Genomic DNA, 26,259 nt, shown 5'->3' on the forward strand with positions numbered 1-26,259 from the left:
GGGGGCTGCCATTCAAGCTGGATAAAAGGAAAGGCACAAGTGACACAGCAGATAAGCTCTATAGTATACAATGGGATGCTGCAGAGCTTATCTTATCTACTATGTTTGTACTTGAATGGCTGCCCCATGGCTACTCAGCAGCTTGTTTATATAAACTATAGTAGGGTTTCTAAAGCAAACAAATCAATTTTACCAGCACAGGGCAACAGTATGTTATTTTCTAATTACTGTTAACACATTGTTTTATGTTACTGTTCCTTTTACTCTTGGCTATCATTCTAAAATGGTACTAGAGGTATAGCTGCCTGTGTATGAGATCAAAAGTATCTCCTTTCCTGGAAAATCCCTGCTCAGACTTGTCAAAACCAAATCTCTACAGTCATGGCTGGGTTGATATTATTCACTCAGGTTTGGCCTCATATTTATGCTACTATTTATTTTGATTACACAACTGGCATTTCTCATAAACCGGAGGAAGAAAGAAAGCTTACAGTTGAGTTCAAGATCAATTACTCTTTTCTGTCATCCCACAGCTGTCTGGTACAGACGTTGTTACTGGGGAGTAGAGGTTGCATTCTGCATCAGAATCTTTTCAATGGAGTTGGCGTTATACTGTACATAGCAGGCTTTACCAGGAGTGAGCAGTTCAAAGTCAAAAGCTCCCTTTACAAAACTGCCAATTTATTTGTGGATTCAATAAAGATTGTCTTTTCATTCAAGTTTAAGGCTAAGGGCACACTAGGCGATAGCGCCGCGATTTGACTCGCGGCGACTTTTCGCCGCGACTTTTAATCCGCAATCGCTGTGGAAACTTTTGCGCTGGCGTCTATGGGGAATCGCGAAAAATCGCCAGCGTAAAAACACACGCGGCGATCTTTTCTCTACTGTCGCTCGAAATTGCCTCGCTAGGCGATTTCGAGCGACAATAGAAAAAAGATCGCCGCGTGTGTTTTTACGCTCGCGATTCCCCATAGACGCCAGCGCAAAAGTTTCCACAGCGATTGCGGCTTAAAAGTCGCGGCGAGTCAAATCGCCGCGCTATCGCCTAGTGTGGCCTTAGCCTAATAGTATAGCAAATCACCACTATTGACCTAATGTCACTAACAATTAAACATCTTTGTCCCACCTGGAATATATTCAGTTTAGATTCTTCTAAAGTATAAATATTAGTTTTTAAATTGTGCTTAAGTTCATGTCATTCATTCAGTAACTGGTTCAACATCGGTTTATAATGCACAGATATTTTGCTCAGTTAAAACATTATTCCAAATAAATTTCCAATATATATTAAACATGTTAGTTTTATTTGTGAATGTAATTGCTATAGCAAGCATATGGCACCTGTCTTCCTCCTCTCGCTATTTATACCACTGAAACATGGTATCCGTAACTCCAATTCCCATAATGCATATTCAGTGGTTACAGAAGCATGCATAGCCTTTGGGCTTCTAGGATTGAGGAGGCCTACTTTCTGCTGTATTGTTTATGCAGTCAGGTAAACAGACATAGGGAATATGAATAAAAAGCCAGATGCTACTTTCAGCAGAAATTACATTAAATACCCTTTAAATCAATAAAAACTAAAATTTGGAAAGTTGCTATAATTCAATTTGTCACACAAGGTAGCAGACGCTGATGGAATGACAAGAAAGTAAAAGTAGACCCACACACCAGTAAACAAACCCAGTCTAACCAATTTGTTAGGTAAAGAAAACCAAAGAAGAATTTAAATGAGTCACACAAATGGTAAGAAATGCATTTTTTTTTAGGAAATCATAAAAAGACAAATATAAATAGTGCATTTCAAGTAATATGAAATATTATTCCATTTCCAATGGCACACACAATTTTGCAGAACAATTAGCAGTGACAAATTCATGGAAAAGTAATGGTCGAGACAGTAGCTACTTGCAGCACTAGAAGGGCTTGGCTGTTAGCAAGGTGGGCATGTAGCTCTGCTGAAATCTATACAACAGACATTTTCATAACAGTGACTTTACATAACTTAAATTTCATTTCCATGGCTTTCAGTGGCAAATGTTGAAAGCGGTCTCAGGGCTCATAATTCCAAGGGTTGAATGTGGGTGTGGCTGTGCCATGGTCAAAATTGTACTATAGTCCAGAAGTCCTTTTGTAATCTCCCATTAAAATTCTTTGCCCAAAAATATTATTCTGTTTATATATGTCATTTGCCCAGACAGATTTAAATTATGGGAGTGGTCTAGATCTGTTCTACAGTTGTGGATGACTGGATTTTCATTCATGAACAGTAATGTATTCATGTATCATGTGCTTCTGGCTGTTTGTGGTCTCCTTGAGAACTAGCCTTACTTTCCTTTTCTTTAAGATTTTTTTTAATGATGTTCCTGTTTGAACAAAACACATATTTCAATAGCATGCCATACCAAAATACATAGCTTAGATTATATCACAAAACTTGGAGCACATTATAAAAATAACAACTTAAACAGTTCCCTTCATCCGTAACAAAAGGCACAACGTTTGCCCAGCTGTAGTAACCCACCCATAGCAGCCACTAAAATGTTGCCTTTTAACAGGTTGTCAAGTAAATGCTACCTACTGATTGGCTGGTTTAGATGACTAGACCCCCAAAAATGAATTGCACTAGAGCCAAAATACAAGCCACAGATTTCAGCAACTTGTCAGATTTCAGACAAGACCAGTTACCAGCAAAACTGATATGAAAGGTTATTGTAGTACAGACCTTTTTCTTTTTGCTTTTTCCAGAATGTATTTTGGAGTGGTGCGGATCTGAGCTCTCTTTAGAGGGCGCTTTATCATCCGCTTCTTCTGTTTGCTGAAACATTTATAAAGCATTAAGGCAATAATGGGATGAGCAGGTGATTGTGGGTTAAACATACAAGTGGCAGTATGCGCGTTGGTCTGCAGTATGTATTTTGATTGATTGAGGAAACAGTACAACAATTGAGTAGTGGGTAAATAGGTAGGACAGATTGGAGGTTGGAAGTTAAAAAAATAATTATAGTAACTAGCCCAACAAAATATCAATCTTCTTTCTGGTTGCCAATAGCCTTGCAATCACAGACTATAAGGGTAAGGGCACACCTGGCGATTCGGGGAGATTTAGTCACCTAGCGCGACTAATCTCCCTGAACGGCTTCCCCTGTAGTCCGCCGACTATAATGAAAAATCGTCTGCGGCATGGCACACGTGGCACTTCGTTTTCCGAAGTCGCCCAAAGTTGCCTCACGAGGAAACTTTGGGCAACTTCAGAATACAAAGACAGGGGGAAGCCGTTCGGGGAGATTAGTCGCACCAAAGAAGAGGCGTTTGGTCGCCCTTCTTTGGTGTGCCCTTACCCTTAGAATGTCCAGGCTGGACTGAGACAGAATAGAGCGATAAAAATGAAGACCGACCAATAACGCATTGGACCAAAATAAGAGATTGCAGTATAATCATGCATGCACAGGTACAGAATCTGTCAGTGGCTGCCTAGAATATGTTTTACAGCTAACTCTTTTATCAAAGGGAGCTCCTCCCAATAATGTATTAGACCTGTCAGTTAAAATTGCATTGATGCCTGCATGAAGAGAGACAGACTGCTAAGAGGGGGATACTGAAGAATAAAGTGATTATTTCAGAAACAGTATGGGATTTGTAATTTATCATATTCAGAAAGTTTCTTATCTCAGATGAAGTTCATATTCAATTTTGCATATACTCACCTTTGTAATTTGCGAAAACTTTTAATATAGTCAGGAATCGGGCATCCTGCTTTCTGAATTACACTGGCTACACTGTAAAATAAAAGCTCTTTATAATAAACCGCAACTAATTCCATACTGCATTACTATGACATTTATAATACATGGCACACAGATTAAAAAAAACACCAGCAAAATCCATCTAATGTACTTGGTTAAAGCCACAAAGCTTCCATTCCCTGACTACATAGGGACACTGGGAGAACTTCAGAGGAAAAAAAAAAAAGAGAGGGAGAGAAATAACATATTTTAAACCAATAAATCTTTAAACCAATAAGTCGGATGTCTGTTGAGGGGACTTGATAGAACAGATATTGTGAAACTGCGCAAAAAACATCATGACCAATAAGGACAATAATGAGCATAGTTTTATTACGGGGCAGATTTATGAAGGGTTGAATTGAAAATTTGAATTTTTTATGGTCAAAACCATCAAATTCAACTATGGAATTATCCAAACTCAAGGTTTTTTTTTTTTAAAAAAAAAAATCGAATTAGATTTTTCAAGATTAATCATACTCTGGCACTTTAAGAATTCGAATTTGACTATTCGCCGCCTAAAACTTGCCGAATTCTTGTATAAGTCAATGGGAGAGGTCCAGTGACCAATTTGGAGTTGTTTGTAGCCTTCCTGACATTCGAGTTTTTTGGGGAGAACTCGAGTTTGGTCAGTCGGTTTGAGTCGGTAAAATTTGTCTGAGTTTAAGATATTCAATATTTTTCTTAATTAATTAACCCCCCAGTATATTCGAATTTTAGGGAGTTTGAAAAAAGTATAGGTTATATCTGATGGTGCTTATACACCTAAAGGAGGAATAATGTACTAACCTAAAACTAGTTAGTTCAACTGAAATGATCCTTGATGTAGGTTGCTAAAATAAATATTTATTGACATTGGAGACATACATAACCAGTGATGTAGCCAATAGCAACCAATCAGATCTTTGCTTTTGTTTTCTAACACAGTAGGTGACTGTTAGAATCTTATTGCTCGTTAGGTTAGGCAGTGGGACAGAGAGGGTTAAGCAACAACCAGTGCTCCAAATATTGTAAAACTAAAACAGCAAGTATCAGCTAGAGCTGCTAAACATTGCATTTGTACAACATCTCCAGAGTCAGAGGTTGCTATGGAGTGCTAAATGGTTCTGAACAGGGCCATCTTTCAGGTAACGTATAGACTAATAAACACAGATCAATGTAAAAAGAGGTTGAAGAGACAGCGACTTATACCCCATCTAAGCAGCACCTATATACTGTGGGTCCACCGATCCACTTGTCAAAATAAAATTATTCAAAAGGGGGGAATAGCTGCGCTAAAACGACAGTGTTCCAATCTCCAAACCTGAAAATAAAAAGAAATCCCTATAGTGCAGCGAGCCTTTAGAACAAACACCGTATGTAAATATATGGAATTACTCACAAGCAAACTTGTGGTGATCATGCCTATATTCCGGGCTTTTATCCGGACTTCTGTCTGCTTAGGACATGCCTGATGGGAGAAAGCTAGAATGGTGCAGTAGAGCAGGTAATGGGTTAAGACGGTGGAAAACCGTCTGCGCTTACCCCTTCGTGGTAGGTTGAATGCGCTTCTCTAAGTTGCCGGTCCGATCTCCCGAAGATATCCCTCTCCACAGCACCTGGGAACAGACACGGCGCTGAGGAGAGGGATATCTTCGGGAGATCGGACCGGCGACTTAGAGAAGCGCATTCAACCTACCACGAAGGGGTAAGCGCAGACGGTTTTCCACCGTCTTAACCCATTACCTGCTCTACTGCACCATTCTAGCTTTCTCCCCTCAGGCACGTCCTAAGCAGACAGAAGTCTGGATAAAAGCCCTGAATATAGGCACGATCACCACAAGTTTGCTTGTGAGTAATTCCATATATTTACATACGGCGTTTGTTCTACAGGCTCGCTGCACTATAGGGATTTCTTTTTATTTTCAGGTTTGGAGATTGGAACACTGTCGTTTTAGCGCAGCTATTCCCCCCTTTTGAATAATAAACACAGATGTTTTGTCTTTGTTGCAGAAAAAAATGCCTATACTGCCTACACATTTTGGGAGAAATTTTTAAACATGCTCTAGGATTAGTAGAAGATAAAACTGAAACGGGTATACTTTTTGGTTAAATGCTGTCATTCATATAAAAGAGTTATACAGGTGTAAGATCTGATAAAATTTCTAGTTACAGAAAACCTTTAAATGGGATCTATCGCAAAAATTAGAATGTGATATAAGCTTCATCTCACTTCAACTTCTTAAACATAATCAATAAAAATTCTGTACTGTTTAGGTCTAATACGTCTTTTACAGGGGGGCTCCCTTTCCTATAATATGTTTTAATGCTCTGAAATAACCATCTCCAGCACAAACAAAAGCTAAAAAAAACTAACTCCAACACACACCCTGCATGATGTACAACAGAATTTCCATCAGAGCCATTATTTTGAAAGATACATCTGATACATCTTCTAGGTAAAGAGTGCAAACCTCCAAAGGATGTATTAGATCCAACTGACAATCTGACCACCTCCTGCATGAAGAGAGAATGATGAGAGTTGCTGGGAGATGATCGTGATTATTTTAGAAACAATACAGAATTTTGTATTGATTTTAATTAGAAGCTTCTATTAAATTTTTATTTTTGCGATAGATCCCCTTTGATATTGTGTTCTGTTTTTTTCAGACACAGGTGTCTGTATTCCCCACAGCAACATTTGAGACAGGCTGAACAATAGGCTGCACGATATTAGATTGGATACTATCATAATGAAGAAATCTCTTACATAAGCGGATATCTAATTTGGCATAGTGGCCCATCTGGCTACCAGAACGCTTGCAATCCTAACAATATTACTAAAGCAAGCTGTCACAATGGGTGACTGTCATTCCTGTGGCTGTTAACATACAGTGTACACGTAACTAAAACAATCTGCTATCTTTATCAGAGTATTGTTATATGGAGAATGAGGCATCATCAAAGATCAAGAAAACCACTTGAAAAACACATTTAAGAACTGATCAATGCATGGATTTTCCAATAGTGTTATCTCTCCCAGAAACAGCCCACTCAAATCTGCTCCTATATCTGTGTGTGTGCAGCGCAACAATTTACTGCAATTTTTGTTTTTTACAAACACCATATTGCAAGATATGAATAAAAAGCTTTTCCATGTGAAAACAGATCATTTTGTGACATATTAAAGTGGACCTGTCACCCAGACACAAAAAGCTGTATAATAAAAAGTCCTTTTCAAATTAAACATGAAATCCAATTTAATTTTTTTATTAAAGCATTTATAGCTGTTGTAATCTCATTTAACCATCTCAGCTGTCAATCAAATATTGTCTGCCCCTCCTCTATGCCCTGGGCACAGAGACAGGGCAGTGAATTACTTTCACTTTCCATTCAGCACCTCCTAGAAATCGCTGCTCTCCCCACATTCCCCTGTTCTCTTCACCATTTAATTGTGTAACCAGGGCATGGGGATGGACATCCGGTCCCCCATTCTGGTGCACAAACAAGATTCTGAGATGATACAAGGCTTGTCTTAATAACAGTGTCCACAAAATGGCTCCTCCCTACTTACTATAATTATGAATTCCCAGACTGAAGGAAACAAGATTCAAATAATTTATATAGTGTAATTAAAGTTCATTTTGCTTGACTGATGTGATAAAATAGGATTATGAATATTTTTTTTGGGTGACTGGTACCCTTTAAGGAGTGGTGTCATTTACCTGCGAAGCATTGGCTTATCATCCTCTGTAAAGAAACTGACTGCTTTACCCCTGTGGCCAGCTCGACCAGTTCGTCCTATTTAATTTAATAAAAAAAAAAAAAAAAGTGTTACATTTTCATATTTTTCATCAGACAAGAAATGAACAGAACAATCCTTGTTCCTACCTTACCTATTCGATGTATGTACTCCACAGCACTAGTTGGGAAATCATAGTTGATAACCATATTAACGCCTTTAAAATCAATTCCTCTTGCTAGCAGAGCTGTGCAAATCAGAACCCAGATTTTCCCTTCTCTGAAACTCTGAATGACGTTGTCTCTCTGGTGAAACAGGAATCATAAAACACTAAGGTAATACTGATACTTTTAGAAAACCGTCATGTTCATGTTGCCTCTGAATAAGCATCCTGGGATAAAGCATTCAGATTTGATAAAGGCTTATATATCCACTACTGGGCTACTCTGTGACCTGCTGTTAGCTCTGACCGGTGTCAGGTGTCATTTGTTTATCACTGTTCTGTAGCTTTGGGGGGGAGGGGGGTGCAAGACTTAAAGAAACAGTAACATCAAAAAATAAAAGTGTTTTAAAGTAATGAAAATATAATGCAGTGTTGCCCTGCACTGGTAAAACTGGTGTGTTTGCTTCTGAAACACTACTATTGTTTATATAAATAAGCTGCTGTGTAGCAATGGGGGCAGCCATTCAAAGGAGAAAAAACTCAAGTTACACAACAGATAAGCTCTGTCTGTCTAATGGTGTTATCTGTTATTAGAGTTGCCACCCTAGCCGGTAAAACACCTGCCGGGGCCGGTATTACAAATTCACGGGCAATGCAGTTGCCGGTAATTTGTAACACCCTTTAAAAAAAGCCCCTGGCCTGCCCCCAATTCGCAAAGAACTTACCTTTTTCCAGCGCCGTGGACGTCTCTGCGATGTTGCTCCGCCCCTTTTGTGGCACGTCACGTAGCCCCCCCTTTTACATCAGGGGACCGCCCCTTTTTTGTGCCCGCCCCCCATTGGCCGGTAATCTTTTTGAGTAAAGGTGGCAACCCTATCTGTTATCCATTAGTTAACCTGTGCCATATAGCCGTTTTTCAATTTCCGTCATTGCTCCACAGCAGCTTGTTTATATGAACTATAGTAGTGTTTCTGAAGCAAACAGATCAGTTTTACTAGTGCAGGGCAACTGTAAATGATATTTTCATTACTTTAAAACGCTTAAATTTTTTGGTGTTACTGTTCATTTAAAGCACAGTGGATGCTCATATCCATTAGCCAATGCTGTGACATCACCCTCCTACATCAAACTGGGCATTAAATGTAAAACAAGTTGCAAGTTTCTGCCAGTCTATACAGCTGTAGTAAAGCAATGAGTGCACCTATCCTCAGTAATGCTTTGCTGAATAAATTAAGGTGACAAATATAGTTTTTGACTTAGCCCCTGCCTTCCCAGTGCGTAACTTATTACACTGCAAAACTGATGGCCTTCCCAACCAAATGATATCCAACTGTAGTTTTAAACCTGCTTTATAAGATATGAATTAGTCCATTAATGGAACTGCATAGGCTCCCACTGTGAAACAATCATTAGCATAGGGCCAAAATATTAATAATAAACTTGGTTTGGCCCCATACAGGGGTAACCATACAAGCTGATATTTTAATGCGTTAATCCCCAACCAGTGGATCCCAAGCAACATGTTGCTCACCAAACCCTTGGATGTTGCTCCCAATAATATCAAAGGAGGTTTTGAATTCCAGGCTTGGAGACAAGTTTTGGTTGCATAAACCCAGGTGTACTGACAAACAGAGCCTCCTGTAGGCTGCCAGTCCACATAGTGACTGCCAAATATCCAATCACAGCTCTTATTTGGTACCCCCAGGAACATTTGGTTGCTCTGGTTTGTTCTAGTAATATTATAATAAAGTTGTATGAAAAAAAGTTGGCTGTGAATACCTGCTGCTGTGTTCTTTCTGCATGTATAACATCCACATTGATTCCTTCATAAATAAGTTCATGAAACAGCTCCTTTGCCCGTTCAACAGACTGTACAAACGCAAGCACTGGCGGAGTAAAACCCTATTGGCAGAATTAAATTAAAGTCAGGTTGTGAAAGGTTTTTAAGTTTCATTTTCTTATAATACACTTGAGTGATAACAGCTTGTATAGGTTTAAAGAACTGCTATACCTTTTTAATGAGGTTTCTCATAGCCAAAAGCTTGCCGGTTTCTGATCCGACAAATAACAGTGACTGTTCTACAGTCTCTACAGCAGAGTTCCTATTGATAAAAACAAAACCTATCAGCAATGTTATTGTATGGACACAAGACAGGCAAGAATTACACATTACATTAACACATGATAATAGAATAACCTAAAAAAGCAGTTTTAACAAGCTGATACAGAGCGTAAGCTGAAAAAGAGTAACAATAGTTAATGGGTCTCCATAAACTTAGAGCAGAAGTTTCATGAAAAGGTCTTATTTTCAGTGTCTCGCTCAGCCCCCGGTATGTCCAGGGCCTAAGGGTAGGGGCACACGGCGCGATTTCGCCGCGATTCTGCGCTAAGCGAGTTGTCGCTGCGTTTTTTAAGCCGAAATAGCTTTGCTAACTTTGGCGCTGGCGTCAATGCAAATCGCGGCGAAATCGCTGCGCTAATTCACACGCGGCGATTCGTTTTCTATTGTCGTCCGAAGTTGCCTCGCTGGGCGTTTCCGGGCGACAGTAGAAAAAGAATCGCCGCGTGTGAATTAGCGCAGCGATTTCGCCGCGATTTGCATTGACGCCAGCGCCAAAGTTAGCAAAGCTATTTCGGCTTAAAAAACGCAGCGACAACTCGCCCAGCGCAGAATCGCGGCGAAATCGCGCCGTGTGCCCCTAGCCTTACAGTAGTGGCAGGGTCTCCTTCCTATATAATTAAGGCCTTGCTGACAGCAAAATATATTTTACTTTATTATTTTAAAGAGCTATGTGGTTTTGTAGTAGGATAGGATAAATCAGAATTAATGTCACAAATGATAATATGATAATACTCCGTAAATCAAATTGCAGATTATCTTCTTTAAGGCATATATCCATGGGTTATCAGTAAAAACTAAGCATCCTGAATCCAATATTAACAGGGTGAGGTCCGTGGAACCTTAAATATGTTAACAATTCCACACGGATCATTTTATGCCAGCAATCGAATGCCAACAACAATGTAAATTGATTTTAAATAACAGCAGAAGGTCATACCAAAGTAACATATCTTCTGATTGGTAAGCAAAGCTCAAGTGTCAATTGAAATGCTTGCTTAAGAACCTTTAACAGATTGCCACATTTTCATAATGGGATATGGTTATCAGATCATGGTTAAAAAAACAAAAAATCAGGGGCACATCTAAGTTTGCGATCAGTGCAGACTGGTGCAGTCTGGTACCCGTAGCTTGGGTTGATGGACCTTCATCAGTATTTTAAACAAGGGACTGAAAAGATGGATGAAAGAAGAGAGATGGCTGTGGTTTTCAGTGTAGCAGCCAATTACTATGACTATTTGGGACACCAGTAGTATGGCAAGCGACACAACTGTGGCAACATGAACAATTATTTGTACAGACCAAGCAGAAATGCCAGAAGAGAACCTTACCTTGCACCAACAGAAACTGAGACCACATTGTCAAGGTGTAGTTTGCACCACTGTTCCACATCAAAAGCAAAGGTTGCACTGAACATGGCCCTTTTAAGGAGATGTGATGTGCATGCCACAAATATAGAGGCCAGCTGATCTCGAAATCCTGTCTTCCCGTCTTCAAATAATTTGTCTGATTCATCAACAATCAACCATTCAACACTATGAACAGAACATGGAAAACTCTATTACATATGACACGGTGTAAGAAAATAGATCATACATTTCCTTTTCATATGAAGAACAAAAACTAGCACTGCCCACTGCATTGGATCAAGTAATACAGTATTACCCACACAGGCACTTGAAAGATACATGTAGTTCTAGAAAACTAACTCCAAGGCAGTCTTTTCAGCACATTTAGAAGGGCTATCCAGCTGTTGGTCCAAGGGCCTGGTGGAGCCCTCCATTAGTGTTTTATGGCCCCTGGGACTATCCAACTGCTCCCCTGACTTCTTTGTAAGACATCAACATTTTAACATATTTTGGCCTCCAAACATTTGGTATATTGGATAACATTTGAAAAAAGTTGGATAGCATTGCATTAGATATGCATGTGTGACTGACACAGTATATTTACAACTGCATTGGGGAGAGTCATTCCAGTATTAGTCATGTTCCTAAATCCTTTTTTACGTGAAAACCTATTCTGGTGCATGTACCTGGAGAGATCAATGCCAGGGGGATCCTGTTTAAGCAAATAAATTAACCTATTAGGTGTTGTCACCAGGATATCTGCAGGAAATACAAAATAGAAAGACAAAAGTAAATATGAAAAATATTAGAACAAGTAACACTAAAAGCAATTTAGCCCAAAAATCTCTATATGTATTCCCAGATTTATAAATACTGTCAATTTATGTTAAGTGATGTCAAATTATCTATACATTCAAACACAGTCAGACTCATTTACGATTTCAAGGGAACATTAATGCAATTCACAAAGGAACTTGAACTCACAAGTGCTCCTAACAACTTGCCGTAGCACCAATGTTCCCATCTAGTCTGATGAATTAGGTGCAAGTGCACATACAAATACAGGGGGCTCTGGAAATACTCAATTCTGGAGAACAAAGACCAGTGTCTGTGATGCAAAGTTCAGAGCAGGATGTAAACATTGTAAATAAACTGTTATTGTTCATGTGTGGAAATGCATGTCAAGCATTTGTCATAGGCTGGCTGCAAATGTTGCGTCAATATAGCCAGTGTGAATACTTTCTGCTTGTAAACCAAAGTAATTGCATTAAAAGGAAAATCAGTCTAACCAGTGATCCTAATGTAGCATGTGTAGGGGTCATCATCAATTGAACAAAATCACAATACTGTGCTGCCGACTTATAGCTTCAGATGCTCCCTAATAAATCCTTTATCACATATAGCAGTATGAGCTACAAATATATATCTGGATGTAATCAGACAGCAAAGTCATAAATAAAATCAAAAGTTTTCAGGAGCAAGAAATCTCAAGAAAGTAATATTTTGTGGGTATATTACATCACATTACAATAAATACAGTATATTAACTATAGGAAAATACTGTAATCTCAGTTATCTATTAATTAATTTTCCATTAACAATATGTAAATCATGCTAGAATGCAAAATGAAGGAAAAATTACCAATTTTCTTTGAAGATTTTGGCCCAAACTTTTTTGCAGCCACAGCTGCTTTGTCAATTACGTGTATTCGAAATCCAATTCCATCTGAAAGCTTGACCAGTTCTCGTTGAGTCTAAAGAGAATGTTTAGTGCACAAATTAAGTGTTTAGTCTATTAGCCCAATTCCCAGCTTTATGTCACAATTGTTTTTAGATTTTTGTTTGCACCAGTGAAAAAATATACACAATATATTTATTTACAAAATACCAGATCTATATGACTATTGATTGCATTTCCCTTTAAACTGAGATAAGATTTATCCTCACAAGCGTATGTTTGCTAATGTTTTCAATACTTTCAATCGTGTATATAAAGAGGTGGGCATGTGCTTGCATACATACAACAAAAATACTTTTGACATATTGTATGTAAAATTACATACTGAACATTAAATAAGTTGAACATGTGTCTTTTTTGTTCATGGTATGATCAATGGCTGAATATATATCAAAACACAGCTGATCATTTATTAGTATGTTATAGAATGGCCTTGTTTTATCCGCTTTCCAATTGGTCTTAATTTTTATAGTTTTTGTATTATCTGCCTTCCTCTTTCAGCTTTCAAATGGGGTGACTGAGCCCCAATATTTCAACCCACAGAATAAAATTAATGAAACATAATAATCCATTCAGTGCAGTGCTGCAGTTGGTATATCAGCTCATCTGCAGTAAACATTACACTTGTCTCAGGATCTTAGCTTCTGGTTGTCCACTGCATAGGGTTTGTATACAGTAAATAAACAGATTTCTTAAAGAATGTATGATTAAATTCCTCAATTCATGTGAGTGAACCATTTACACCTAGTCCTGCCTCCGACCATGGACTCCAGATTTTATCAAATCTCTTTTGAGAGCTTCTGGTTAATAGGATGAGCTTGATAAGAGGTAGTGTCTGGTTCATCAGAGTAATCCAACTTTGTACCGTCGGGGATTTGGTCCCCATCCATGTCATTGTAATTAGTTTCATTGCATAATGATGGAAAAAAAGTGTTCTATATCTGGTTCTAGCATGGTTGGCATTTTCATCTATGACTCCCAATATTCACACATGGGGAGTTAAGAGCTTGGAAAAATGCAGTTTCTCTGCTAAGAGGTTCATAACCTCAGTCCAGAACCTGGCAACCTGTGGGCAGGACCAGGCCATATACATGAAGATTGCCCCTTCCATAGCACACAGATGACATTTTGCTTCAGGGTTGCTCCCCATTGCTCTCAGCTGTATAGGTGTAATATAAACACCTAAACTGAATTAGTTTGCCCCTTATAGAGCATAGATAGCTTCCATCTGATGCCTCACCCCAGAGAGGTCAGGGATGCTGCTTAACAATTTACGATAGGCTGTTTGAAAAGGTGGGGGTGTCTGTTGTAAAATTTTATGGAGTGTTGATGTAGGTTTATGCCATACTAAATATAAATGTAAACTTTAAAGTATTTAAGTATTTCTTGAAGTTCTTTACAATGATAGTATCATTGCTTCTTGACATTACTTATATAGCTTTGGGGCTTTCACTTAGAGAAACCTAAATGATATTGATATTGTTCAACTGCAGAAATGAAAGAGTTGTACATTATGCACAAGTAATATATATTATACATTAAGGGGTTTATTTATTAAAGTCCAAAAACTTGAAAAATACGAGGTTTTTTTTACTGTAAAAGCTGAATTTGGGGGGGAAAAAGTGGAGAAAAATTGGATTTATGTACTCACCGTTAAATCAGTTTCTTTGTAGTCGACAGGGGGACACAGGAACCAGTGGGGTAAAGCTCCATACCTCCAGGAGGCAGGACACTTGATTGACATATGCAAAAGCGGCGTGCCAGTATTACCTCGGCTTTACCCCTAATACTTCCTCTATGTACTTCAGTTGATACCAAGAGTCTAAAACACCATGATGAAAGCAAAACAGGAACACTATTCTAGCTCTCAACAAGCATTCGGTGGGAAGTCCTGTGTCCCCCTGTCGACTACAGAGACACAGGAACCAGTGGGGGACACAGAAACCAGTGGGGACTTAACAAAGCAGCCCCAATCGGGAGGGTAAACTGAAAATTATGAAAATTCCCTCATTAGGCCTGCACTGCTGCGTGCAAGACCTTGCGGCCAAAAGCTGCCTCTGCTGACGCGAAGGTGTTGAGGCAATAAAATTTTGTGAATGTGTGTACTGTGGACCAGGTCGCCGCTCTGCTGAGGCAGAGTTGCGCCGTGCCCACGAGGCTCCCATCGCTCTTGTGGAGTGTGCCTTAATTCAGAATGGTGGCAATCTGCCTTTAGCCATGTAGGCTCTTTCGAATCGCCTCTTGAATCCATCTTGATATGGTGGCCTTGGATGCTGGTAACCCTACTCGGGATCCCGATGGTATGATCAGCAATGTGTTTGACTGCCGAATTGTTCTCGTACGCTTAATGTAAATCTTTAAAGCTCTGACTACGTCAAGCCCATGTAGTCATTTCTTTTTCATATTCTTTGGATTTGGACACAGAGACGCTACTATAATTTCTTGGTTGAGATGAAAAGATGTCATCGTTTTACCGAGAAATTATGGATCAGTCCGCAGTACTGCCTTGTCCTTGTGAAATACTAGTAGTGTGGCATCACAGGACAGTGCTCCTAGTTTGGATACTCTTCTTGCTGAAGAAATAGCCATGAGAAAAGTCACCTTGCTAGCGGTTCAAATGGGGGGGTCCAGAAGCGCGTATAGAACTACATTTAGGTCCCAGTTAGGTGTAGAGGGACGCCTAGGTGCAGCAACTCCTTGTAAGTAGGATTTCACTGTCTCCTCTAGTGCTAGTCTATGCTGAAAAAGTATTGAGAGAGCCGAAACTTGGACTTTAAGGGAACTGAGCTGAAGTCCCAGGTCTAGACCCCCTCTGTAGAAAGGATAGAATCGCTGGTATAGAAAGAGTCCAGAAGGACTTCTCAACCTCCACGCCATTAAATTGAACAGTCCTGGGTTGGTGTGGTGTATGGGTCCCTGACAAAGCAGATCTGGTCTGCGCGGTAGCGGTAAGGCTGCTGTTGACAACTCTTGTAGATCGTGATACCATGTTCTTCTTGGCCAGAACCCTGGGTAGCATGGGTAGTGGTGGGAAGACATATGCCAGTCTGAATGTCCACTCCTGTGTCATTGCATCTATTCCCTCTGCTAGAGGGTCCCGGCATCGGGCACAGAATCGGGAAACTTTTCGATTGCTCCTGGATGCCATGAGGTCGATCTGTGGGAGACCCCAATGGTGAACTAGATCCTGGAATACCTCATTCTCCTGGATCTATTTCGCGCCTGCTTAGAAAGTCTGCTTGTATGTTGGAAATTCCTGGGATGTGAATCGCTGACAGCAGAACTTCGTTCTTCTCCGCCCATTCTACAATTCTTTCTGCTTCTGTTAATGCGCCTCTGCTCCGAGTGCCCCCTGGGCGATTTATGTATGCCACAGCTGTCGTGTTGTCGCATTGGACTCGAACTGCTCTTGACTTGAGTAGTGCTGACCAGTGGAGGAGAGCTTGTCATATGGCTCTCAATTCTAGTACATTTATTGGCAGATTGTGTCTCCTGCTGGTGGCAGGTCCCTTGTGCCGTTCTGCGTTGCCACGTTGCTCCCCATCCGGTGAGGCTGGCGTCTGTTGCCACTCTGGTGTGGCCCATGATTTTCCCTTGGACAGTGTTCTTGGGGAGAGCCACCACTGGAGGGAGAGTTTGGTCTCCCGCGACAGTGGGAAGGTTTGTTGAAGGGAACCCCTCTTTCACCATCTGAGAATGTCGAATTGCAGAGGACGAAGATGTATTTGAGAGAAGGGTACCGCCTCCATAGTCGAAACCATGGATCCCAAGATCATTGCTTGGTGAACCGTTGGTCTGCGAGATAAACTGAGGTTCCATATCTGCTTCCTCAGTTTGATTTGTTTCTCTGATGGAAGAAAAACTTTCTGTTCTTGTGTGTCGAACTCCAGTCCCAAGAATATTCTTTTGGTTGGCCAAGATTTGGCCCAATTGATCTTCCATCCAAATTGTTGAATTAGAGTCACTGCCCTTTTCATACTGGTTAGAGCTGGTTGGTCTGATCTTGCCTTGCTTAGCAGGTCGTCTAATAGGGTGTCGCTGAAATTCTTTAGAGTCTTAGTGTTGCTGCTGTGACCGCCATCAGATTTGTGAACACTCTGGGGGCGGATGACAGTACGAATGGGAGTGCTACAAACTGGAAGTGTTGGTTGGCAAAGGCAAACTTCAGGTATTGGTGATGGTACTTGCATATTGGCACGTGCGGGTATGCATCTTTGAGTCTCCATTTTGAATTTCACTGCCTTGATGAACTTGTTCAACGCTGTACAACCCAGTACTGGATGGAATGTTCACTCTTGCTTTGGAACAATGAAGAGATTGGAGTAATAACGATAAAATCTTTGTTGCTGTGGTACTGGGACAATTACTCCTGTCTGTTATAACATTGAAATGCAATTTAGGAATGCCCAAGCCTTTATCGTATCTTTGGGAACTGACGACATGAAGAACCGCTGAAGAGGATTTGAGTTAAAAATTATGTGATAACCTTCTGTAACAATTTCTTTTACCCAAACGTCGGAAGAGTGCTGGAGCCATACCTCCCAGAACCGTAGCAGTCTGCCCCCAATTGCTAATTGCGATCCCGGAAGGGGTGCCCCGTCATGTCGAGATGGGCTTCTCCTGACCCGGCTTGCCTTGGGACTTATTTGGTCTCCAGTTTGCCCTAGGTTGTCATTGAGCCTATTCTGAAAGAATGATCTCCGAGGTGAATTTGAGCATCTCGTGGATCTGTTGCCTTGGTCACGAAAAAATCTTCCGCGCCGAAATGTATTTGCTGAGCGGGACTTGGACTGGGGGAGGAAAGTACTCTTACCCCCTGTTGCCCGAGATATGATTTTTTCTAATTCTTCACCGAAGAGGCGTGACCCCTTGAATGGCAGTGCCGTCAAAGATTTCTTTGAACTGAGGTCGACAGACCAATTCTTAAGCCAGAGTGTGCGACCACCGCTAGTGCTGATGTGCGAGCTGCCAGCTGTGCTGTATCTAGAACTGCCTCACATAGATAGGAATTTGCTTCTGCAATGTATTGTGCTGTCTGAATCAGATCCGTTCGAGGAGTCCCGTCTTGGATTCCGATGCTAGGGATGGGCGTAGCGCCGCACCTGCAAATATGGACTTTAAAAAAGAGTTTCTAGACGTTTGTCTGTCGGGTCTTTGAATGCAGGTAGCGTTATATATTTGGACAGCCTCGAAACCGGAGCATCCACGATTGGAGGAACACTCCATTTGTCAAATAATTCTTTCGGGAATGGGTACGACTGGAATTTCCTTTCAGGTGTATTCCACTCATCCTGAACCACTGCCAGTAACTGATCATGGGTTGGGAAACATGTTCTTGACTTACATTGCCGCTTAAAGAGCCCTTTAGCTTTGGGTTGCTCACTAGCTGAATCTAACTTTAGGACTTCTGTAATAGCTCTAATGATACCCTCCACATAGTGGTGAGTGTCTTTGTCTCTCTCGTCCTCCTCCTCTTCCTCCCCTGAATTCGGAGGGGAGGAAATAACTTCTCCTTCGGATTCTGAACCTTCTGACACATCGGAAGGTAACGGTGTCACAGTTGGTGACACTGCCCTTTTTGTAGCTGTGCGTCTACGCTTCTCTGTTGGTGCTTCACCCATCTTGGACATAGCCTTCCCGATCTATTCTGCAATACCTATGATGGTATCAGCTATTGATGGTATTTGCTGAAGAGATGCCAGTGACTGGGATAACTGAATGGCCCACAGTGGTGCAGGGGTTTCTCTTTGGGCTATGGATGCTGAACTGTGGGAAGCCTCTTCCTGAGCCAAAGCTGCTGGCTGACTACTTTGTGAATCCTGGATGTCCTTGTCCACTACTGGCATAGTCTGCCCAGGAGAGCATGCCTGACAGAGAGGGTCAGTCTGGCCACAAATACATTTTTCACTGCATTTTGTACAAGCCAAATAAGTAATTTGCCCCTTTGTCTTTGAGGCTCGTCTCGCCCCCCTCCCCGAGGGAATAATGCCCCTGTCCTACCTTCCGCCATGGTCACAGGGAAGAACTAGGGGTGAAGCGCAGTTTGCCTGCCTTTACTGCCCCCTTTGCTGTCAGCACCTGTTCGTCGCCTGAGGTGCGCAGTGAAGAAAGAAAATGGGCGCCGGTGCCAATTCTCTTCCCGCTAGTGACGGTACTCCGGCACTTCCCGTGCTGTATAGAGAAAGAAAATGGGAGCTGGCACCATTCCCTCACTCGCGTAGACTGCTGTGCCACTCGATAGGCACCTGACATGTCTTGTAATGGAAGAGGTTGCGGGGAACTGCCTCTCTCCAGGTCAGCCTTAGTGAGCAAAGCGTCTGGGCCCCCAAGCCACTGTAACCCCCTAGAAACGTGTGGGTGTGCGGGCTGGCAGGGGAACGGGGGGGGGGGGGTGCTTCTAGCTGGGTGCTATGAGGTCTGCTCACACCATCCCTTACCTGCTCTGCAGATTTCCCGGCCAGAATCCCTTGTCTCCAGGCTGAGACAGGATCAGATCTGGGTGGCTGTCTCCCCTTACAAGAGTGTTAATTGCCCCAGTACTCCTCTCTCCCGCGTTGGGGGTTAACTCTTAGTGTACAGAAGTCCTGTCCCAAGTCTTGCCCCGAGTGCCAGTGTTTTTCCTTTCGTAGGGTCTCTCTGGAGACCATATTGTTCCAAGCTCCTGAGGCAGGACACTTGAAAAACTAAAGTACATAGAGGAAGTACTAGGTGTAAAGCCGAGGTAATACTGGCACGCCCCTTCTGCATATGTCAATCAAGTGTCCTGCCTACTTGAAGGTTGGAGCTTTACCCCACTGGTGCCTATGATTAAGTGTTTGGAACACGAAACGCGTCAGGCTGTTTTGACACAATAAACTTTTTCACTTTTGGAACATCTGCCTGGTGGAAGTTTTTGCCCTTGAGTGCCTGCTTCTATTCGAGATTCCCACTGGTTCCTGTGTCCACCAGAGACTGCAGAGAATTTTTTTTTTTTCGAGATTGATTAAACTCAGAGGATGGAAAATCCTGCACCTCAGACCTGCTGAGGTTGTATATAAATCAATGAGAGCGGTCCCTATTCTATTTGGAAGTTGCTGTGGTCTGCACTGGAATTAGCCCGAAAATCAAACTATTTCAGGCTTTTCTAACAAAAATCTGAAAATACGTATTTTTCAGGAAAACGTCCAAAAAAAAAAAACAAGCGAAAAATCGGGGAAATTTTTTTTCTGTGTTTGTCCCCGATCCGATAAAATTTTAAATTTTTTTTTAGTAATAAATAAGGTCCAATGGATGGATTCTACTTTGGTTACACTTTTTTCATTAAAATAGTCCGATAAATAAGGCCCTAAATATGTAAGTGGTACCCTAAGACTCCATTTATGCGTCTCATCATCAAAAAAAATTCTTCTGTATAGAAAATATGGCCCTGTATGAAATTATGTAAATAGTGACTGAACCTAAAAAATAAGCAATATTATAAAATAATATGACATAAGTAAAATAATGTTATAACTAGTTTTCTGGTTAGGAATTTTAAAAGACTCCACCAACATATATATGTGTTGAAAATATGTACGATTCATTTTATGACCACAATTGACTGTATTGATAGGGGTGCAACTTCAGTCCCTTCAGTCAGTAAAAAATAGGCCCTATAGATAGAAGCCTAAGGATCTCAAAAAACAAAAAGCACAGGACTGGACCAAAATCAAGGTTATGGAAATTACTCTAATAAGGGAATGTAACTTGCAAACAGACAACCAAATACAGTATGAAGCAAACAATCTAATTTAAAAAAATTTTATATTGCAAAAGCACATACCTGGCTTGCCAGTTCTCTTGTGGGTGATATGACCAATGCTCTACAGCCTTTATTCTTTGGACACTGAAGGTGTGCTAAAATCGGAATAGAGAACGCCATTGTCTTCCCAGAACCTGTAGGAGCAGATGCCAAAATTTCACGGCCCTCAAGAAGGAAGAAACATTACAAATATTATTTATTGCAAGGGCTATAGTGAACATCCCAGTCCTTATGACAAGGATACAACTGTAGAAATCATCACACACGTTTAAGAATAAAAGAGAGTACATTTATCAAAAGATGGGATAAAAAGGCCTTGTTTTTAAATCTCTACAAAGCAGAGGAGACTTACCGCTACGTAATTTAGCAAATGTCTTTGCTAGCACTAAAAATGTATAAGTAAAAAAATCCATTCGTCCCCCTCCAATAATACTGCTTGAAGTGCTAAAATGATCCTTATATGCAACAAGAAATTTCATATGGATTTCGGTTCACCAATTTGTATATGTCGGAAGAGTTGGCAGGGAGAAAACCTTTAATAATAGGAACTTTAATATATGAGAATATTTGCAAAAGGCCCTAATAGTTTTTTCTATGTTCATACAATCCTGGGTGGCAATGGAAGGGGCTCCGGGAGAGAATAGTGTAACCTTTGTAATGTTTAGGGAGTTCTGATTTCGATCTTTGGGGTAGGTTGATGAATGGGTGTAGACCTACTCCAGTTTAATATATGTAACACTGTTCATCATTGTATGGCATGTTTCATAAGGCATGTTTGGTGCTAATCATAATTTTTTTTTAAAAAAATTACATGTAGCATGATGGGTATCGCTTGCATCTGGATAGGCGTGGGTGTATGGAAGCCAGCATCTTTCACATTCTGCATTATTTTGGAGTGGATCTTATACTCTTGCTCAAGTTGTTGGAATGTGGCAGCCGGTTCTGGAATATCTGTACCTTGGATATAAATTTTTTGCTCATTTCGGAAGTGGTTTATCTGCAAGGTGGAAAATAAAACAAAGGTAAATGCTTTACAAACACATAATTAGCAGCTTTCCTCCCATTTGGTTTTTACTTTTATATAGAAGCATAATTACAACTCGTCACTAATACCTAATTGTCAGTGGTACATGGGGCAATAGCTGGCATTCTGCCCCCTGCTATTTCTGGTAATGCAAACAAGCGTCCTGATATCTCCTTCCATTGACCTCTATGAAAATCTGTCTGAAAGCCCTAATTTACTAGCCAATTTAATATAGACTATTTTAGAAACATAATTATGTTATATAATGAAGTCTGTGGAGTCAGTGGTTAGGTTGGGGGCCATACAAATGCCTTGGAGGACCGTTTGCAGCCCCAGCATCTCCAGCTGGACGGTCTTCTTTTAAGAGATTAGAATAAAAATTGTCTTTTTGGTACCTTTTCCAGTCTTTGCTGCTCCATTTTTTCCATTGAAATTTTTTTTTTGCTTTTTCCTTTACTATCTTTCAGTTTTGCCTCAAGAGAGGACATCCAGAGGATGGAATCATCTCCAGTAGAAGAGCCTCCTGTATCCGGCTCTGAAAAGAGGAAACATGTTGAAATTACGGTTAAAAGAGCCAAGTACTGTACCAAATCCTGCCTTAAAGGGATCCTGTCATCAGAAAACATAGTGCTACTCCAGCAGACTTCTGCACTGAAATCCATTTCTCAAAAGAGCAAAAAGATTTTTTTATATTCAATTTTGAAATCTGACATGGGGCTAGACATTTTGTCAATTTCCCAGCTGCCCCTGGTCATGTGACTTGTGCCTGCACTTTAGGAGAGAAATGCTTTCTGGCAAGTGAGAAAGGGCCAGGTGCCCGAAACATGTTGTGTGGCAATGGAATAAAAGCCTATTTGCAGTTAATCTGCGTTTGTGAGTGTTTCCAAACTTCGTTACAAAGGGAAATTGACAATATGTCTAGCCCCGTGTCAGATTTCAAAATTGAATATAAAAAAATTTGTTTGCTCTTTCAGTGCAGAATTTTGCTTGAGGAGCACTATTAACAGATTCATTTTGAAAAATTTTGTTTTCCCATGACAGTATCCCTTTAAGCATTCGATTTTGGCACAATATACTATGCACAACACTTACGGCCACACCACTTTTCAAGCTTTGTGTATATGGGATAACATCACAATGAAGTGAAAACACTGCTGTTTATGCAAGGCTAAGTCTAAAAGATGGTAAAGTAATATGATCAAAGATGTTTGGGGAATAACAAACGTGAAATATTATGATTTGAATGTGTTTATATTACTTCTGCGAGATAAACCCATAATAAAATAAAAATTGAGGGTTAAATAGCTTTTCCCATTTTTTTTAATGGATTTGCAACCTGTTTATGTGATTACAGTGAACTGAGGTGAAAAATAATCCAACAGAAAGATGGTCAAAATCCCAAACCAAAAATGTTAATATTTTATTTCATATTATTTTATTGTATGTTATGACATATTATTTCATTTTAATTCTATTTTTTTTTTCATCTTGTGCAAAATACTAAACTCGAATAAACAGTAAGTTTAAAAAAAAATCCCAAACCAAATGGAATTCCAGTAGTAATGGTATAAACCTTGGGAGCAACAGCTGTGACAAACAACAATTTCAAAAAAGACCCCTGCCAACTCTAAAGCTCTATAGAGAAATCTTTACATTATAAGGCTGCCAATCTGCAAACACTTTTTACTTTTAGCAGGGGAAAATAATGTACCTGAAAACATATAGACAAACCTCCTCCAATCCTAGGAAGCTGCTTTAGTGAGCACATGCACCAAACCACAGAGATGATGTGCAATTTAAAACAGGTTATGCATAAACACAACCCATAGAGTGGATGATATAGGCACCTACTACAAACAGGTTATGTGTAAACACAGGCAGTTGATGGCTGCTATAGGTACCTAGTGCTATAGGGACCAGTACAAAACTTTGTGACTTACTACATTACCCAGTTTGAATGAGAATACCAGGCTTTAGGCTCAGCGCCTCACTTTCAGTCAGTGTCACCGATGCTAATGTTAAATAACCATGTAAGAAGCACAGTCAGTGTCACTGAAACTGTCTGAAAGAGAGCTGCTGAGTCAGTAGCCTGATATTAGCAGCCAAAAACTGTGAATATCTCAGACACCACTACAAACAGATTATTGATGTAAACTGCAAAGGTGCTCAGAGAACTACTCTGATTTTTGTATATCCCCTTTAATATGTGTGCAAGTGTGCGCAGACATTCCACTTCATGACATTTTTCAGGCTGTGTATGCAAGCAAAGATCAGGGTCCACTGTGTCCTTTCGTACCTTGTATTTTAAGTTTCTTTCCACCTTTCCCCACATCTTTCTTTCTTTTGCTTGATTTATTTGTAAGGTCAGAATCTCCATTTTGCCTCTGATCTAAGTCTTTGTTCATATAATTTGTTCTTGAAAGCGTTTTCTCTTCAGCACCAAAAAAATCAAGACTTTTCAAGGGAGCAGATGAATTTAAACTACTCTCATTGCCTTTTTTTAACTAAAAAAGAAAACGATAAATTACAAGGAGTAAACTTACAAACATTATTTCAAGATAAAAAGCAAATAACATCTTGAAGGAAATTTACAAAACGAAAACAAAAGTTTGAAATTATTTATATCACATATTAAAAGTATAAATGACTTTGTGCAACTTCCAAGGAGATAACAAGAAACTGAAAAAACAAAATTGTGTCAAGTAGAAGGGGAAAACAATACTACCAGATCTGTTGTTTATAAAATGTGGGATTAGAATAGGGGCTGGGGTAAAAAAGACTTGGCATTTCAACTGCTATTTGGTTGATAATTACCCTAGCAACCATGTAGTGGTCTGGCAGTGAGAATTGAAGATCACTGGAGATGGCCAGAAATTAAAGATAGATAAATCTATCTATATCTCAATCATCAGCTTATATTGTTACTTAGTGATAGAATTTGTCACAAGACTATAACTTGTGCATTATCATAAATTATGTACCCCCATAATGTAAAATATGGAACCTCAGAGTTCCATGACCTGTATAAAAGCCCTTGGTCTTCAGCCTTGTCCATTATATAGTCATGGAACTTGTCTGTGACTTATAATACACAAAAGCGATGAATATCTTGTAGATTATATCCTTATTTAATACACAAAAGATATGAATATCATGTAAATTATATCCATATAAACGGTGAGTTCTGATGTCATCAGTTATAAACAGTGAGTTCTGATGTCATTTCTGTCACATGACTCACTGAAATTTGTGTATTATAACAAATAAAGTACCCCCAGTTGAAAAATATGAGGATATTAGAAGTTACCTCAGAGTTCCATGACCTATATAAAAGGACTCAGCCTTCGGTCTCGTACTTTTATATGTCATGGAACTCCTCATGACTTAATAATATCCTTATATTTTACAATAGGGGGTACTTTATTCACTATATAAACGGTGAGTACTGGTGTCATTTCTGTCACATGACTCACTGAAACTTGTGTATTATAATAAATAAACTACCCCCTGTTGCAAAATATGAGGATAGTCTGCCTCGTGTTTTTAAATGGTCATGAAACTCCTCGGTAACTTATAATATCCTTGTAATTTACAGGATGGGGTACTTTATTCACTATACATTACATTTTATATTTTTATATTAAATATTTATAATATCTTTTATTATTTTACAATATGAGCCTAAATATTTGTAAGGGCTGACAATGTGTATATCAGGTTAATGTAGTAAAAGGTGCAAAGTTTGAGAGGGTCTAGTAACCTTCATCATCCAATCACCTGTTTTCTGACAGTGACCAGGTTACCTACTGACTGGTTGCTATGGCCTACAACACCAACAGAAAACACATTTTAATTCCCGAAACCTTCAAAACATGCTTATTTTCGGTGTAACAAGCCATTTACAGTAACTGGACTCTGACACAGAAATGTCCAAGTTAAATTCTGGTGTGTTCTAACTCTGGCTACAACCCAAAGGGTACAACTATATTGTAAAATCTATGCATATGTAATTACTGTACCTGTAAATGTTTTGTACACATTCTGTAAACTAGTAGTACAAAGGTTACGCCCTCCCCTTTACTACAATAGTTCGTGCCCGTGGTGTATTGGAGGGAGTACTGTGCAACACTGACTGGCATTTACCTTAGTGTGCACACCTGCTTGTGCCGGCACTTGTATGAGTATACAGCTACAGCTCGCTGTCAATGCGCTTTAATATTGACGCCAATAAAGGCAGATCCACTGTCTTATTCTTACCCACCTTGAACTTCTCAGCATCCCCACTAAATCGCTTCAAATCAAATCTGGCCCCGGATCCCAGTTTCCGAAACAGATCGAACGCGTCCATGTTTTAGAACTGGCACAACCAAAGGAACGCAAAATCCCACACGTGCACTTCCCGGAAATCCTGCGCATTTGTCATCATAGATTCGCGACGGTATCCCATTGTGCCGCCATATTTATTATTGGCTAGTTACTAGCTACTGGTTGTGTTTAGTTCCTAGTGGGTTTAAAGCCCCACCTGTGTTATGCAGTAGAACGCAAGTACATTATCCTTTCCCACCACTGAACACAGACGA

The 26,259-nt window shown here is 40.1% G+C and overlaps 1 protein-coding gene across 1 annotated transcript; it reads right to left on the reverse strand.

Annotated features, from left to right (window-relative positions):
* Positions 1–1,747: 1,747 nt before the first annotated feature.
* On the reverse strand, positions 1,748–26,035 carry ddx52.L (DEAD-box helicase 52 L homeolog; the record flags this gene model as incomplete). Its single annotated transcript, NM_001086061.1, is given in 16 exon segments — positions 1,748–2,366; positions 2,726–2,818; positions 3,708–3,779; positions 7,490–7,565; positions 7,661–7,811; positions 9,449–9,571; positions 9,681–9,773; positions 11,105–11,111; positions 11,114–11,323; positions 11,824–11,896; positions 12,780–12,891; positions 20,677–20,820; positions 21,467–21,652; positions 22,075–22,214; positions 23,976–24,183; positions 25,941–26,035. Coding segments are annotated over 16 exon segments (1,863 nt in total), but the record flags the coding sequence as incomplete, so codon positions are not given.
* Between the last annotated feature and the right edge of the window lie 224 nt (positions 26,036–26,259).

Source organism: Xenopus laevis, chromosome 2L, assembly GCF_017654675.1.
Source record: "Xenopus laevis strain J_2021 chromosome 2L, Xenopus_laevis_v10.1, whole genome shotgun sequence".
NCBI classification, from domain to species: domain Eukaryota; kingdom Metazoa; phylum Chordata; class Amphibia; order Anura; family Pipidae; genus Xenopus; species Xenopus laevis.